The sequence below is a fragment of the Poeciliopsis prolifica genome, unplaced genomic scaffold (genome assembly GCF_027474105.1).
Source record: "Poeciliopsis prolifica strain line A6 unplaced genomic scaffold, Auburn_PproV2 SCAFFOLD008, whole genome shotgun sequence".
Classification (NCBI taxonomy): domain Eukaryota; kingdom Metazoa; phylum Chordata; class Actinopteri; order Cyprinodontiformes; family Poeciliidae; genus Poeciliopsis; species Poeciliopsis prolifica.
In genome coordinates this window covers 8,604,132-8,619,582 of record NW_026562383.1, presented here as the reverse complement: position 1 = coordinate 8,619,582, position 15,451 = coordinate 8,604,132, and the positions used below count along the sequence as shown (strand labels likewise).

Here is a 15,451-nt window from a genome sequence, read left to right as displayed (position 1 = left end):
TTAAGGGGGGTTCTGTCAACTGAATAGAAATAAAAAACCCTGTGAAGGCATTTATCTGATAAGTATTTTTTATTCATTTATGTTTTCATGTGAACAGATGTTATTGTGCATTAGTCTCTCACATTGTACAGGCACTGTATTGTTTTTCATCTAAGAAATTATGCAATATTTGTAGCATAACCTGCATTGCTGGTCTTGCTGTTGATCCATTTGTCATCTTTTTTGTGGACAGTTTGCTCTCATTGTGGATCCGGAGCTGGCTCAGCATAACGATAGGGGTCATATAGGTCACTTTTGAAATCATAAGGGTCAAAATAGGGGCCAGGCCCTTTCTTTTTAGCTCCATTTAAAACAACAGGAACATTCCCTTCATCTGTTGTTTCCTCGTCTGATGCTACTGGTGACGATGCTTCCTGTGCAGGCTGGTCGATGAGGCAGTCTGGATCCCAGTACGGGTCACAGTCGTATTCCATCCCTTTCTTGGTGACCGGTGGAGGGACAGGTGAAATAGCCTTTCCAGAAGTAGGAGTGGCTGGTGTTGGTTGAGATGGAGCAATATTTCTAACCCCCTCTTCTTTTGTAGCACCGCATGCAAGGTTGAGTCTGGGGTCACACAGTATTGGGACAGCTCCGGTCGGCAGGTAGACAATCCGAGGTTTGCACAGAGGGTCCTTGGGGTTGCACAGATAGATCTTCTCAGCTTTCTCCAGTGGGTCCGGTGTGGGAGCCGGGGTGGTGGGAGGTGTCGGAGGGGGAGTTGTTGTAGCTGGTCCTGCGGTGCTGGTTGTTTCACCCATTTTGTTAATGTAGCTGGCAGCGTCGGGGCCATAGGTCAGCTCCAGGTGACGCATCTGCTGATACAACATCCTGATGCGGTCTATCTCATAAAGCTGATGGAGAAACCAGAAGGCACATTAGAGGAAAAATGTAACATGTTAAAACCCATAAAATACAGTGATCGTTAAAGCTTATTTCAATCAGTGCGCTGCTTGTCGTCAACTCACTCCTTCGATGTGACCGATGCTGTTGTAGAAACTGTAGTAGGACTGAAAGTCAGGGTCACCTCGGTACCATTTGGGATCGACGTTCCTCTTGGGTCTTAAGTTCGCCAAGAAATTGTTCGCTTTAGCAGAATCAATCCTGACAGGATTTCCTTTGGAGGGCAACGTAAAAGGGGATTGTAGAAGGCAAGATGAAAATTGGTTTAGATTTCAGATTAAAGATTAAAATAAATAAATCAATTACAGATAAAATCTTTTGGTGGACTTGAAAAATGTAATTATGTTAAGGTATTCCTTTTATTTTTACTTTTACATATGAATCTGATCACAGATTGAAATGATAGCAGATGAAATACCGTCAGGCTGTTTTACTTTCGTCAGAGATGTTGCTCCTATGAAACCTAAAGGAACGACAGGGATTTTAAGTTAAGCACCCAAAATAAAATAAAATTAAAGATTCAGTAAACACCGTGAATAGATGAACAAGACTGCAAGGTAAGCAGAAAACAAAAGCATGAAAATGACGCAAAACTTGAACAAGGACAAAGATTCTTGTGTGCTTAAAATTAGCATCAGTTTATTTTTGCAGAACCTTATAGGGATTATAGTGACAGACCTGGCATTACCAGCAAGCAGCAGAGTTTTCTCAATAATGAAGCCAGGGAAACCATCGCTGACATCTGGAATTACATCAGCAGACCAATAAATTCATATAATTTCACAATTTGTTTTGTTTCAGTGTTGTAGTTCAGCAAAGTTTGCTCTCTTTTTATCCATTTTTTTAAAGCACGATTTCACAATAAAGGTAGTGTGCTTACCTTTTGCTCCATCTTCATGTTTCTGATCTCACCCTCAGCTGAACACCACTGGACATGAGCATCCCCAGAAACTCGGGCCTTCTGATTGGATGGCTTGCCAAAGCCAGTGGGCCAAACTCCACCCATTCCGCATTTTTTCTTCAAATGGTTTGGGGGGGGGCAGGGGATTCATTAGACCAGTGCACATAAAACACCAGTATATTGCGAGGTTCAAACAAAGTAGGAGTTCTCATAAAGCAACAAAGAGTGCTGTTGCAGCAGAAGAGCCACACGCGGCGAAGGTAGCTGAGCTTCTTTGCGAGGCCTTCTTAAAGCGTACAACTGACAAAAAAAAGTCATGCAAGTGTTTATGTCATAGTCAATAAAATTAAGAAAGTTAAACAATTATGTTGGAAAGGAACATATATTTTATGCCTGCTTAAATGGGTTGATTGTGTGCAGCCATCAGAAAATTCCCCCTGCGAGTTCACAGCTGGATACGGCTTTTTAACTGGTTAAAAGGAGAAAGAAGCTGAGTCAACTATAGTTTGAGTTGCCTAGAAATATGCAGGAATAATAGGCTTGCAAAGAGCAAGCCAATGTAACACAGGTGGTACATTTGTTCATGAATCCCGAACAGCTTGTTTTAACCAAAGTATTTAAACTAAAGGTTGAATGACGTGAACCCTGTCAAATGATCCAATTTTTAGACCATTATGTAGTAGGGTAATTTTTTTTTTCTTTTACATTTGCCCCATTACAATCACAAGCCTGAATTTATTTTATTGTAGGTGATGGACTGTCACAAAGTGACGCTTGGTCCTGTATAATCTTGGAGTATTGGAGAGAATTGTTCTGTTTTATTTACTTGGTTGATCTGGTTCAACCCCACCCAAATGGGAGTGTTGCAGAAACTCATTGTCTAGTTGGTCAGTCCAATCTTTTTATATTAGAAAGTCAATAGAAGGTGACTCTTTGTGTGGAATCTTCCAAAGCACCACTGTTTGTGATTTGCACTTTGGTTGTAACCCAATTCCAAATCCATCCATCCTTGTAGGAGTCAGAACAAACATAAAAGGGAGAGTCCTGGTAAGATGAGACCAAAATGTAACTTTCTGGCCAATATATGCAACATATTGGGTGAAGATAAATAATTAGAACCAACATAGTGGTGGTGGTATCATGCTGTGGGGATGTGTTTCATCAACACACATAAAAAGGGGTGACAAGATGGATGTACGGTGGCTAAAACTTTAAGTGTCGGTGTTTGGATCTAGAGTATAATGCCACACAAACATAAAAGAGTGTAGCATTATTCTTTTAATGTTTAAATCACCTCTGTGTTCGTCACTTCAGCTGTGGAGCAGATCCCATCTATCAGAGCAGCAGGTGAGGCTGTGATCAAAGAGACCCAGAGACAGACAGCGTGTTTGAAGGTTTCTGCCAGGTGGCTAATGGTTAACATGATACTATAATTGCTCAGTCCACATGACAGAAATTGAAGGGTGAACCTACCTCGTCTCTTTAAATCATATGCATTTATTTCAACTGCCTCACCCAATAAACCTGCCAATAATGCTTAACTGTGGATAAAATATGTTGTGTCCTCTGCAGCACAATATTTTATTGGGATTAAATAAAGATTTAATCCTATTTACACAAAAACCCATTTGATCTTTATAAATGCAGTGAGAAACGGTGTACAGGTGTCTTGAACAGGCAACGCAATCAATTTTTAAAGTGTTGCTGGTTCACAAAAAGTGTAACAGTGACATTTACTTAGCCTTTTAAAGATTGATCTTTGTAAATAGAAAGCATGGGATCACTTTTTTACTTCCTGCACAGCACCTTTTGTTGCACAACACTGAAGGTTTCAATCATCAGGACATCCATCCCTGTGAACTTTAAATTACACCTTACTATGAAAATCTCTGCAGGACAAGCATCTTTTTAAAGTTTGCACAGCTCATTCCAACATTCTGTACTGGCTTCAAACAGGACTACAGATACTAACTCTGTTCCTACGGAGCCTGTTCTGATTATCTTACACAGCAATCAGTCAGGAATACAGAACATACAGATATTTATATTACTGCCTCGTACTGTTATTTCAGTGAACTCGCTACGGTGGAGAGAAGGCTCTGATATTCCCACAAGATGAACAGTTTCAATCACTCCACTTGTCACTAATGACATTCTCTTGGCTAATTGGTGAACTATCTTCAAGTTCTACGTTGTGCAGCCAATCTAGAGCTAGATTTTCTAATCCCCAACTTTTATGTGCCTCTCTGTTTCCACACACCTAAATCAGGCTACTGCACCTTTGGGAAGCAATAGTCTTGAGGGTTTGTTTAATGACCTTTTGAAAGAGTCATAAATTTAAAAAGTAAAAATTTAAGAGTGTGTGTTTTGTGGTTTACCTGTAAGAAGTTAAGGAGCTACCCAATACATTGCATTAGGTGAAAATGACTGAAATTTGTGTATAGGTGAATGAAATGTAATTAATTACAGTTTAACTTTGTAGGACATAGCACATATTATGAAATGAAGCAAAACATAGCAATAAACAACTCTAATGACTTTTTGGGAGTGTTTTATTGAATTATTTGACTTGGTAATAGTCCTTGTTAATGTTTTTGCTACACAAAACCTCTCAAGCAACTATAACTAAAGCAACTATTGAATAATGTGGAATTGTTATTGGATCTGTTTTTTCAATATCAAAAAAGATTTATTAGTGAAATCTTTTTTAAGTCAAACTTTGGTCAATATTTTATCCATCTGTTATTCACTCATCCGTGATTGCTTTTGAGCCAACTCAAAAGCAATAATTTTTTTGAATTGTCCAGACTCAAAAAAACAAAGACAAATACGTTTCCCCTTATTTCTAGCTAAAGAGTCATCTCGGGAAATATTAAGTAAGTTAGAAAATTATTACTTGGTAGGAAATAGGTGAATAGCTTGATTTCACAAGACTCATTTTCACATTTTGCAAAAATATCTGCTCAAACACGCACACAAAAAAACCCATGTATTTTTATTGTATGCTTTGAAAACCACATGTTGTTTTTCTTCCACTTTTGCTGTCTCCTACTTAAGAGTAGTCTGTCATTAGATATCAAAAATAAAAACTTCAATATAAGACATATTGAAGTTTGAATGCTTCAGCAAGGCCCAGCATTAGCATGCCATGAAGCATTATGTCCACTAGTCGGCGGCACAATAAAAACAGCTAACCGGAAACGTGCTGTTTGGCATTTCCTGTTAGAATGTCTTAGGTTTGTAGTTCTTGTGTTGGTGACCTGTCAGCGTTGTAGTACAAGCTGTCACCGCTAATACATTACCCCTCTCCTCGGCGGTCGCTTAGTTGTCGCCGACGCAGCTGGAACCGGTCATTTGGTCGCTCATGGAGCTTTATTCGTGCTAATGATGTCAGGTGGGCTCCTAGCTAACGATTTAAGCTAACTAACTTAGCCACACAACTTGACAGCTAGCTTTCGACGGCGGCTAGCGGCGTTAGCTAAGACCACTGGCAGGACGAGGTGTTGGAATCCGCCCACCCTTTTAAATCAGGGTTCCGGGACAAAGGAGTGCACGGTAAGTTGGAAAGAACTCGGGACAGTTGTTAAATCTTACGCCGACATAGCAGGTCGAGTGTTTGGTGTTTTAAATTAAAAGAAGCTTTAATGTAAACAACCAACAGGTCAGGGTTTTAACGGCTGATATCTACTCAGCCAGCGCCACCAGAATAACCACTCCGTCAGCTGTTCTTGATCTCTTTCAGACCGAGGGAAGAGTTTACCTTTTGGCAATCGGTTGCATTTTTAAATCTGCAAAAAGAAAATGCGCCAGTGATATTTCACTCCTATCGAGAAAAATGTTGGGAAATGCAGCTAAAGCCCTGAGACTGGAAAGGTGGCGATCAGCAAGACAGAAGAAATATTTCTGTATTAAAGAGGAAAAGACGTTTAATGTCTGATCTCCAGGTGGAAACATTGAAACATTTTTTGAGTTTTTCCACTTTCAAAGATATCAATGTTAATCAACAACCATCTTAGTTTGGCTCAGTAAAGCCTATTACATTGAGGCTAAAAGCCCCCCAAGCCACCTGCCCTTGTTCGCTTGTTTTTGTGGTGAGAGAAGACTTTGGCACCATCTCTTGTTCCTTTCTTATTATAGTAGTCAGTTTCAATGAGAATGACATCTGCTGTTCATGTAAATCTCCTGTCAGTGTGGGAGCCCTGCAGGGCTTCCTGCTGCAGCTAAAAGAAAAGGGTGTAGAGGGGGAAACGCTTGTACAAGTTGCTCAGTGTGAGAAGGGGTCACCGCCACCACCTGGAACGTGTACTGTTACATTATTCACCCATTACAATTAGTCACACTCTCATAGCTTGTGGACTTTACCATAACACAAAAAAGAAGTGATAGGTGTAAATAGTGAAGTCTGATTATTATGTGAAAGCAAGATAAAGAAGTGGTGTATGAATGGTGACCACTCCCTTTAATTGACTCGAGGTTTCAGTTTTAGTACCGTGATGGAATGTGAGGAATGGGGCAGAGTCGCGACCCGTAACACCGGAAAGCTCGCAATTATATGCATGCACTGAGTTACTTGCTTTTGCTGCATTCTGACATATAGATTGGAGGAGTGTGTGAGTTGGGATCACAGACAGATTTAAAACTCCGCTCCAGAGGTCAGCAGCCTCCGTGATCCCAACAGGCATTTCTAACCCCCACTTACTTAAAATAGAAAATGCCCAGGTCTGCAAAACCCTCTTAAGTTTTGTAAATATGGTTCATGGCATTGTAAAATCAAAGAACCAGCAACTACTGTATTTTATTTTTTCATTTATAGATTAGAGGAGCATAAAACTTCTACAATGTAGGGAAAATTATAATTTCTCAATCATAAAGGCCAAATTAGGCTCCAGATGTCACTAATCCGATGTAGCTTCTGGACGTGTTTCACGTTCTGAAGAGGGAAACAAATCCAGGCTGTAATTTGAGCGCATTCATTCGGTGAGAGGGGAAAATATCTTAACAGTTTTATTAATAATCTCTTATGAGCGCTGCAGTCATTAGTACCTCTTGCTGCTCCTTCAAACTAAATGTAGGTGATTCATTTTATTTAACCTATGCTTTACTTTTTTTTGAGACGATTGGTATTTATGGAGACCTTTGATTCAAGATTACCGACTTTCTGTTTCCGTAAATGTATAATTACAGCGCTATGACAGAGGCCTGTTTCTTTTTTGACACTGGCATGTTTTATTTCATCACCAAAAACAGGATGATAGAAGGTGTGAGGAAATCTCCACAGCAAAGTAAGACTTCCTGTGGGTGTTACTGGTTTGTTACAAGTGTCAAAAGATAAACTGGGAGGTAAACTACAGATGTTGGAACTGTCTTTTTGATTAATGAAATATTATCAGTGTTTTTCTAAAGCAAACCCACGTCAAAAAATGTCTAGAAGAACATTTAACAATCCGTAGCCTTGAATTCAACACCACTGAGCAAAATCATTTTTTATTTTAAGTATGGCAAAAACTGGAATTTATTTATTGTTTTAATATGCATAAAAATGTCAGCAGAAAATAAAAAATATCTAATGCGTAAGTACTTTGTCCAGTAATGATCATCACTTCTCAGTCAGACTTTGCAGAAAAAAAATCATCCCTTTATTTTCTAAATATCTCTACAAGTTTTTTTCTCGTTTTATTTAATTTTGCATTTAGTCAAATAGAAGGCTAGGAAGGTTGAGTTATGTTCCATTTTCTCTACTGGGTTAAAGTTCACCAAGCACATGACGTCCATAATGTCACAGTTGTCCATATTTGTAGTCAGTCCAGTCTTCTAAAATTATGCAACCGTGTCCCCAGCTTTGCCCCTCATGACGCAGTACAAAGTTGAGGGTGTGTGTCTGCAGTGTGTTTTAAAGGATGCAGTGTACCAGAGTGTGTGAACTGTGGTGTGTTTTGGTCATATATGTCTTTGCCGTTGAGCCCAGATGGCGGCCCAGAGCTCCAACGAGCCGGTGATGTCCAGGAAAAGAAAAAGAGACGGCTCCAACGGGGAGACAGAAGAGGGAGAACGACTTGGGAAAATCCCCAGATGCACTGTGGTGAGTCAGCTCTGTCCTTCAGCTTTTTTTTTTGTTGTTGTTTGTTTTGAAATGTGTCTGACTTGTGTTTTCTGTTCCCCCAATGTCGTTTGCTAATTTCTATATATTCCAGTGTTGCAAATATCATTAGGCAGCAGAGTTTCAAAATGCTGCTGATCTCTGTTAAGAAGTGCTAAGTTCACACACACGACCATTTATTACCACATCCTTATGCTTTGTTAAAGGGGAAAATATTGCAAAACTAGAGCAAAAGCAAAATTTTTCCTACTTGATGTTCTTGGGGTGAATCACTTTTCTTTTTCCACACATTTGGATGGTTTAGGGACTGAAAAACCCTGCGCCTTTTGCTGATGAGCTCGAGCCAGCTGATAAAAAACCTTACCAGAGAGTCACCATGGAAGAGGCCAAAAAGGGGACACCGCGTGAGTTTGATTTTTTGAGTCCATTCGTACTGCTCCACCTCTGGTTTTCAAAAACTTGTGTTGGGTGTCTGCAGGTTTCCTCTCATTATTTATTGCCTTCACCTCCAGTGGCTCATTTATTAATTCCTCTCTGTCTTATTTCTCTCCCTCCAGTCCACAGGCCCGTCCGAGTCTATGCAGATGGCATCTTTGACGTTTTCCACTCGGGTCATGCCAGAGCTCTGATGCAGGCGAAGCGCCTCTTTCCAAATTCACATCTCATTGTTGGAGGTGAGTTGAGTGTAAAAGTCTGGATTTTGGGTTAAACTTCACCATGACGTGGCAAGGAAAGGACAAAACTTTGCACATACACAGACTTTTTGCCCACTAAGTGATCATTTAAGGTCTAAATGAAACTTAAGTGACAGTAAGCTGTGCTTTTAACATATAAACGCCTTCTTCTGAGTGTGCTTACAGAATTTGAAAAATATTTAAAAAAAAAATAAACATAGTTGCACTGTGATCCATGTTTCAAGTGGATTAACGATTAAAACAGTATTCTTTGCAAACAAATTTTTATCTGCACTTAGACTAACATCCAGAAGCATCTGAGGACGTTTTGGAGCACAGGTTTGCAATATCTGAGTAAATAATGTAGGGGAAGGGAAACACCATCTAGATTTAGAAAATTGATGAACTAATAAGAAATAAAATCACATCTGTTCAATGCTCATGTGTTTTTAGACTCACAATAAAATAAAATTGGATAAAAAAGCTTCAGAAGTACATTTGAAAGCAGAATCATAATCACAAATCCTAATCTCTACCTTTTGGATAAATTCCTCGACTGAAATAATGAAATGTATTCCAATTCATGTCTCTGCAATTTCTTTCTAAAGCCTAAAGCACTATATATATTTCTCTATAGAAGTCTAATATAACTTCCTGCTTGACTATTTGCTTTTTCCTTATGAGGATTTTGGTTTCAAACATCCTGAAATTCAGCTTTTTGTTTCCTTGCGTGTGAAACACTAACTTCCACAGCAGCTTCTGAGAGAGTTCTGGGCTGATGCATGCTTTCTGTCAAGAGTATTTGCAAAGCAAATAAAGAAGATTGTTTAGCTTTCATATCCAGAGCTGCACAACCCACATTCCTATCATCATAAAAGCTGAAACTGCACAGCTAAGGAGAGATGGCAAATCAACAATCAGAAGTCCGATAGAAATATTACTGAGAACAATTTCATCTATGTCATCTCAATAGAGTACAAATATTTAGGTAGTGAAACTGTTCAGGATAAATCAACATCACGCCACCTGCTGATGTAATTTGGCATCTGCAGCAGATTTAATCTTAGTCGAATGTTTGAGAAAAACAGGCATTTGCAATTTTGGCATTTTGTAAATGAAACATTCATTTAGATACTTAGTACACAAATAAAAAAAAATTCAGGATAATTGATCATAACTATAGCCAATAGTTGGCAGTAAAGTGCTTCCAATATGAACATTGGTATGTGTAGATGAGGCATCTACAGTTATTACGGGTTTTGCAACACCAGCTTGGTTGTGGGAGGAGTTTTTGCAACACTTCCCCTAAAGGGGTTAACCCAGTGATTAACGCAAACATTTCCTTGGGTTGACAGTCTGCAGTGATGAGCTCACCCACAAATACAAGGGCTTCACTGTGATGAACGAGGATGAGCGTTACGACGCCGTCAGACACTGCCGCTACGTGGACGAAGTGGTGCGAAACGCTCCCTGGACGTTATCACCAGAGTTCCTCGCAAAACATCGCGTGAGTTTTCAACACAAAGACACATCCGAGTTGAACGGCTGTCTGGTTTCTTGTTCTTGAGCAAACTATCAGTCCAAATCTGTTCTGATAAGTGATGTGTGTTGTAATGACCCGTTCAGATCGACTTTGTGGCCCACGATGACATCCCATACTCATCAGCAGGGAGTGATGACGTGTACAAGCACATTAAAGAAGCAGGTGAGTCGAGAAGGCAATAAAAATGGATGACGTGTCCCGCAAAGATCGAAGTGTTTTCTGTAGTTTGACAATGGCTGCTGGGCTTTTCGTGTGCGTTTCCTCTGGGTTAAATGCTTTAAATCCCCTGGGATGCACACAACGTTCTGAACAACTCTGATTGTTGAAATGACAAATGTGCAATTTTGGCTACAATGTGTTGCAAAAGTATTTATGCCGGTCTCTAGAACTTTTTCAGTAACAACCAGTCAAACCAAAATTGAACTTGCTGTCCCACAAACCTTATACTCTGAGGAGGAGTGACACGCAACTTCACCCTAAACATGGTTCGTTTCAACAGGCATGTTTGCTCCCACCCAGCGGACAGAGGGCATCTCCACCTCTGACATCATCACCCGCATCGTCCGCGACTACGATGTGTACGTCAGACGCAACCTGCAGCGAGGTTACACAGCCAAAGAACTCAACGTCAGCTTCATCAACGTATGATTTTTTTTTTTCTGCTTCGTCACAGACATGGCCGCCTTTGTGGCCTCTTCCTCTGCCGTCTCGCTGTTTTCAAGGTCAAGAAAGAAAAAAATATATATATATCTATAAATAACCAAATAATTGCCGTTCTCACACCAGGAGAAGAAGTACCACCTGCAGGAGCGCGTCGACAAGGTTAAGAGGAAGGTGCGTGACGTGGAGGAGAAGAGCAAAGAGTTCGTCCAGAAGGTGGAGGAGAAGAGCATCGACCTAATCCAAAAATGGGAGGAGAAGTCCAGGGAGTTCATTGGCAACTTCCTGCAGATGTTCGGCCCTGAGGGAGCTCTGGTGAGCACGCTGCTCGTTTGTGGTTCTAAATCACTGTGTTGATCAGCAAGGTTTGTGAAGAAATCGTGGCGGTAACAGTGTGGGGATGCGTTGTTGCAGTCTGAGTACTCATGCTTCAAAAGTCTATTTTACGACATCTTGTCGCTACAACAATTAATGTCAGCTAATCGTTTCCAAAAACAATTTAAGGTAGTTTTTGGAAAAGGTAACCGTTATAATTTTTTTTATAAAGGTCAGAACTGAGGAACAAATTTCCAGTCTAAGCTAGGAATTCGTTTCTGATGAGGACTGAAGTGGAATAAGTGAAAATGACCAGGACTGCGACACAGCATGTGACAATCAAACAACGGTGGTTTACCAGTCAGAAAAATCAACATTCTTCTATTTCTATAATACTTCTCGAACCTGATCGCTGCAGAACAGGAGGGTTCAACCCCAGTCACCATTCTGCATGTTTACTCTACTTTTCCTGTTCCAAAATGCCTAAAGCAAATAAATAAAAACAAAAGTTCCATTACAGAACTGGATGACATGCTGCGCAGATAATTCCTGTTTTTACAGCCGTGTTATGGGAAAAAACTCTTACCAAATATTTTCGTTCTAGTTTCTAGTGAGAATATCTCACCACACTCAAAATGAGACAAAACTAACTTAAAAGTAACTTTTCAGCAAGATGTAAGAGCTTAAGTCAATATTTTGTGTTTGTTGCATTGACAGTTAATTTCATAATATGGGAAACCTGTCTTATAACATCCAATCATTCAAGTGCTTTTTCATCAGTATTAAGGAATTATCGATTTAAAACAAGCTCATACGCCTTGCTGAAAATTACTTGTAAACTAGCTTTGTCTCATTTCAAGTATACTAAGATATTTGCAGTAGGTCAAAAATACTTGGTAAAATGTTTTGTTTTTGCAGTGTAGAGAGAGTCCTTGTGTATCATAAACTTGTTAAACGCTGTAGAAAGCTAATCTCACCCCGGTGGGGGATAAAATCCTCAAAGTACACGTTAACAGATGCCCTTGTTGTTCACACAGAAAGAAAAAGCTTCATGGGTTTGAAACGTTATAGTTTGAAGCTGAATCATTCATTTCAGCCACTTCTATTTAATCTTGGAAAACACTTATGCGCACCGTAACTGTTTGCAAAAAACATTGTTTGCTTTTTTTTTTCTTAGTTCCTTATGAACATAATATTAAAATTGACCCAGGCTCTGCCATATCCCAAGATGCAAAGTGTTTTCTTTTGCTTTTCCCAAGATGAGGAATGCGTTTATATCTGAATGTTTAAGCAGGCAGGCAGATAGAATTTCATGTGAGAACTTGCTGCTGCGGAGCTTCATGACACAGCAGGGAGTGGCGGCCAGCAGAGCGTCGCGTGGATGGATGATAACAAACAGCCAGGGAGTTTCTGCGACAATAGAAACCCGTCTGCAGGTTTCCCTCAAATTAAATAGGGTGGGAGGGGGGACTAATCTACTCTGCAAGAATCCAATGGGAAAATAAAAATCTCCTTAGGGCCCCTCCCCCCGCAAAAAGAAAAGCTTGTGCCGGCCCTGCCCCGCTGACCGTCCACTGAACTCCTCTGTGCCCCACAGAAGCACATGCTGAAGGAGGGGAAGGGCCGCATGCTGCAGGCCATCAGCCCGAGGCAGAGCCCCAACAGCAGCCCCAGCCGAGACGAGCGCTCGCCCTCCCCCACCTTCCGCCTCCCTTTCTTCTCCAAGACCTCACCTCCGCCCTCGCCGCCCCATCCCAGCGGAGCGCGTGGATACCTCATCAGCGAGGATGACGATGAAGACGACGACGAGGAGGAGGAGGAGGAGGACGACAACTGAACCCAAGTCTGATGGCGTCGGCGCCGTCGGGCCTCAGTTCGCACTCCCAGTAACGAGAGCTGTCAGCGCTGGGTGGCCTTCCAGGAGCTCCTGGCTGCGGCTGCTTGTTTTGTTTTTAATCGTGTTCATCGTTGATTATTATTTTTATCTTCTTTTTTTTTTTTTTTTTTTTTGTCTTTTAGCACTTCAGCCTCATGTTGCCTGTGACAGCCAGGCTTGTTACCAGCTCCTTTTGTTTTTGGTTTTTTTTTTAGCAGCCAGTTCCCATCTTCTCTGTTTCTGTGTGCTGGTCAGTAAATGACAACTAGACACCCCGAGTTCTTTGAAAGTTAGTTTATGAATCTGTTACTATTATTATTTTTTTTCTTCTGTTGGTAATTAGTCACGCACTGTCACTTAGCAATATTTTTCAGGTGTCAGCCTTTGGTGCACTGCCTCCATCTGTGACTGTATTCCTAAAAGCTTGCGTCATGACGCCGGGGACGTTCTGGTTACGGCTTGCTTTAGCAGTAGGTGGGGGAGGGGCCTAGCTGTTTTTTTGTTTTTGTTTTTTTTGGTCGCATGTTTAATTTGGATCCACAATCATGACACTGTTTTAATGATCTGCTTGTTCGCTGCAGATTTGACCCTCACTGCTAACGTTAAAAAAAAAGAGAAGGCACCTGAAACCAGTAACATCAGATCTAAGCTGAGTCTGAGTTTAACACGTCAGCCAAGCCACAGCGATGTTTTTCTGACTTTTAGCTTGTCTGTGTTGGAGCTTGGTGTGTCCCATGTACGTGCATGGCATTGTTTGTAACGTCAGCATGTTTAACGTGTCCCTTAAAGGCATCCGTCTTGTTACCAGACGATGGGCTCAGCTTACTAGTTTCTGCAGATAGTGAATAAATTAGCTTTGATATTTTTACTATTTGCTGATGAGAATCGGACTTTGAAAGTCCAGTTTAAAACTAGACGCCTTTAAGTGGCGTGGATGAATGGAGGACATTTAAATCTTGGTGTGGAAATGTTTATTTTTGTAGCCTTTCATCCCGGTTTCTTTTCCTCTCTCTCTTCCCCCTCTCCTTATTCTTCCCTGAGCAGAGAATCAATATAAGCCAAGGTGCAACTCACATATTGTTTTGTGTCCTGTAAGATTGTCCTACAGATCTGGAGCTGTGAGAAAGTGATTTTAACTTTGATACAAGACAAAGTATTAGGTTTTTGAATTTCAAAATATACACATTTGTAAAAACTATAAAATGGTGTACTGTAAGTTTAGTTATTGGCAAAAAATAAATAAAATAAAAAGTGTGATCAGAGCTTCCTCGTGGGAAGACTGGCATGAGAAACTAAATTAATACATGTAAAGCAGGACTGCCCTCCTTCCCCAGATTGTTTTTCTTAGATAAGCAGTTTGGGGAAAACATGTGAGTTAAGTATTTTAAATTTGTAGACCTCCATCTCCAGTGAAAAAGCATGTCGCCTCTGAATAAAAGTGATCTTTTTGTGATGAAGCGTTGACGGATTTAGCATCTGTCGGCGTGAACCACCTCTGAAACCTCTGCTGGTCTGTGCAGACATGGTTTTCATGTCCACAGCAAAAAATAAATAAAAAAAATCCAGTATCGTCTAGAATGAGAAAAGGCTAATTCTGTCTGGATTCTGGTGCTAAACAACCTAGTCTTGATTTTTCTTTTAAATCACTAACTTCGGTTCGAGCAAGTCCACATAAAGGCAAGCCGGTAACAGCAGGAGTTCTAATCATGGTTTGTTACGTTTTGAGGTTTATTTTTGTCCTGCATCCTGGATGTACAGGAAGACCAAAAATGTATTAAAACTTGTCTAAAAACATTTTAACTGCCTCGGTTTTAAGGATTCCACACTTAATAGTTCATGCTTGTGTAATTTGTAGGTTGAACCAGAATTTTAAAGTTATGACATGGCATCTCAAATTGGAGTACAATTGAAAAGTTTGAGGAAAAAAAATGCACATGCATTTTATAAAAATGATGGCTCATAGCAAGTTGTACAATATTAAATCAATAAAAAACTTGAAGCCTACACAATCATGGAGTAAACTGCTAAATATTGCAAAATTGTGATATTTTAATGGAAAATAGCAGCAGGGATAGCTGGAGCCTGGAGGGGATTGTAAGGCAAAGCCTATTCAAGAGACTGGGGGGTGTGCACTGAAGCTGCCACATATTTATCAGCATGTAAAATTTGCATTTCATTTGGAAGTCAGTGTGGCGAGGTACAGAATCCACTCTGCTTGACGTCCATTAGAAACGTTGAGCGATGATGTGGGGAGGCATGTTTCCTGCTTGGTCCACATGGCACAAAATTTGATGACACCCAGTGTTTCCTGTTGCTGGTGATATTTGCCGATTTCAGTTCCCAGCAGGACATTTCACTGCTACCTCCCATGCAGTCGTTACGTCAAGCCAGTTTGTTGGACAAACAGAATCTGACAAGTTTAGTCAAGAGGGAAGTAAACGTTTCA

The 15,451-nt window shown here is 40.5% G+C and overlaps 2 protein-coding genes across 2 annotated transcripts; one reads left to right on the top strand and one right to left on the bottom strand.

The window, feature by feature from the left end:
- Positions 1-97: 97 nt before the first annotated feature.
- On the bottom strand, positions 98-6,070 carry LOC129361783 (uncharacterized). The gene is made up of 6 exons (XM_055032872.1): positions 5,907-6,070; positions 1,820-1,957; positions 1,618-1,681; positions 1,358-1,402; positions 1,005-1,153; positions 98-890 (listed from the first exon to the last, which is right to left on the bottom strand). Exons 1-6 carry the CDS (start codon positions 6,000-6,002, stop codon positions 240-242), a joined length of 1,143 nt encoding a protein of 380 aa, XP_054888847.1. The 5' UTR covers positions 6,003-6,070; the 3' UTR covers positions 98-239.
- On the top strand, positions 5,062-14,799 carry pcyt1aa (phosphate cytidylyltransferase 1A, choline a). Its single transcript, XM_055032873.1, has 9 exons — positions 5,062-5,395; positions 7,806-7,919; positions 8,242-8,341; positions 8,495-8,611; positions 9,967-10,118; positions 10,238-10,316; positions 10,654-10,796; positions 10,941-11,129; positions 12,727-14,799. Exons 2-9 carry the CDS (start codon positions 7,806-7,808, stop codon positions 12,964-12,966), a joined length of 1,134 nt encoding a protein of 377 aa, XP_054888848.1. The 5' UTR covers positions 5,062-5,395; the 3' UTR covers positions 12,967-14,799.
- Positions 14,800-15,451: the final 652 nt, after the last annotated feature.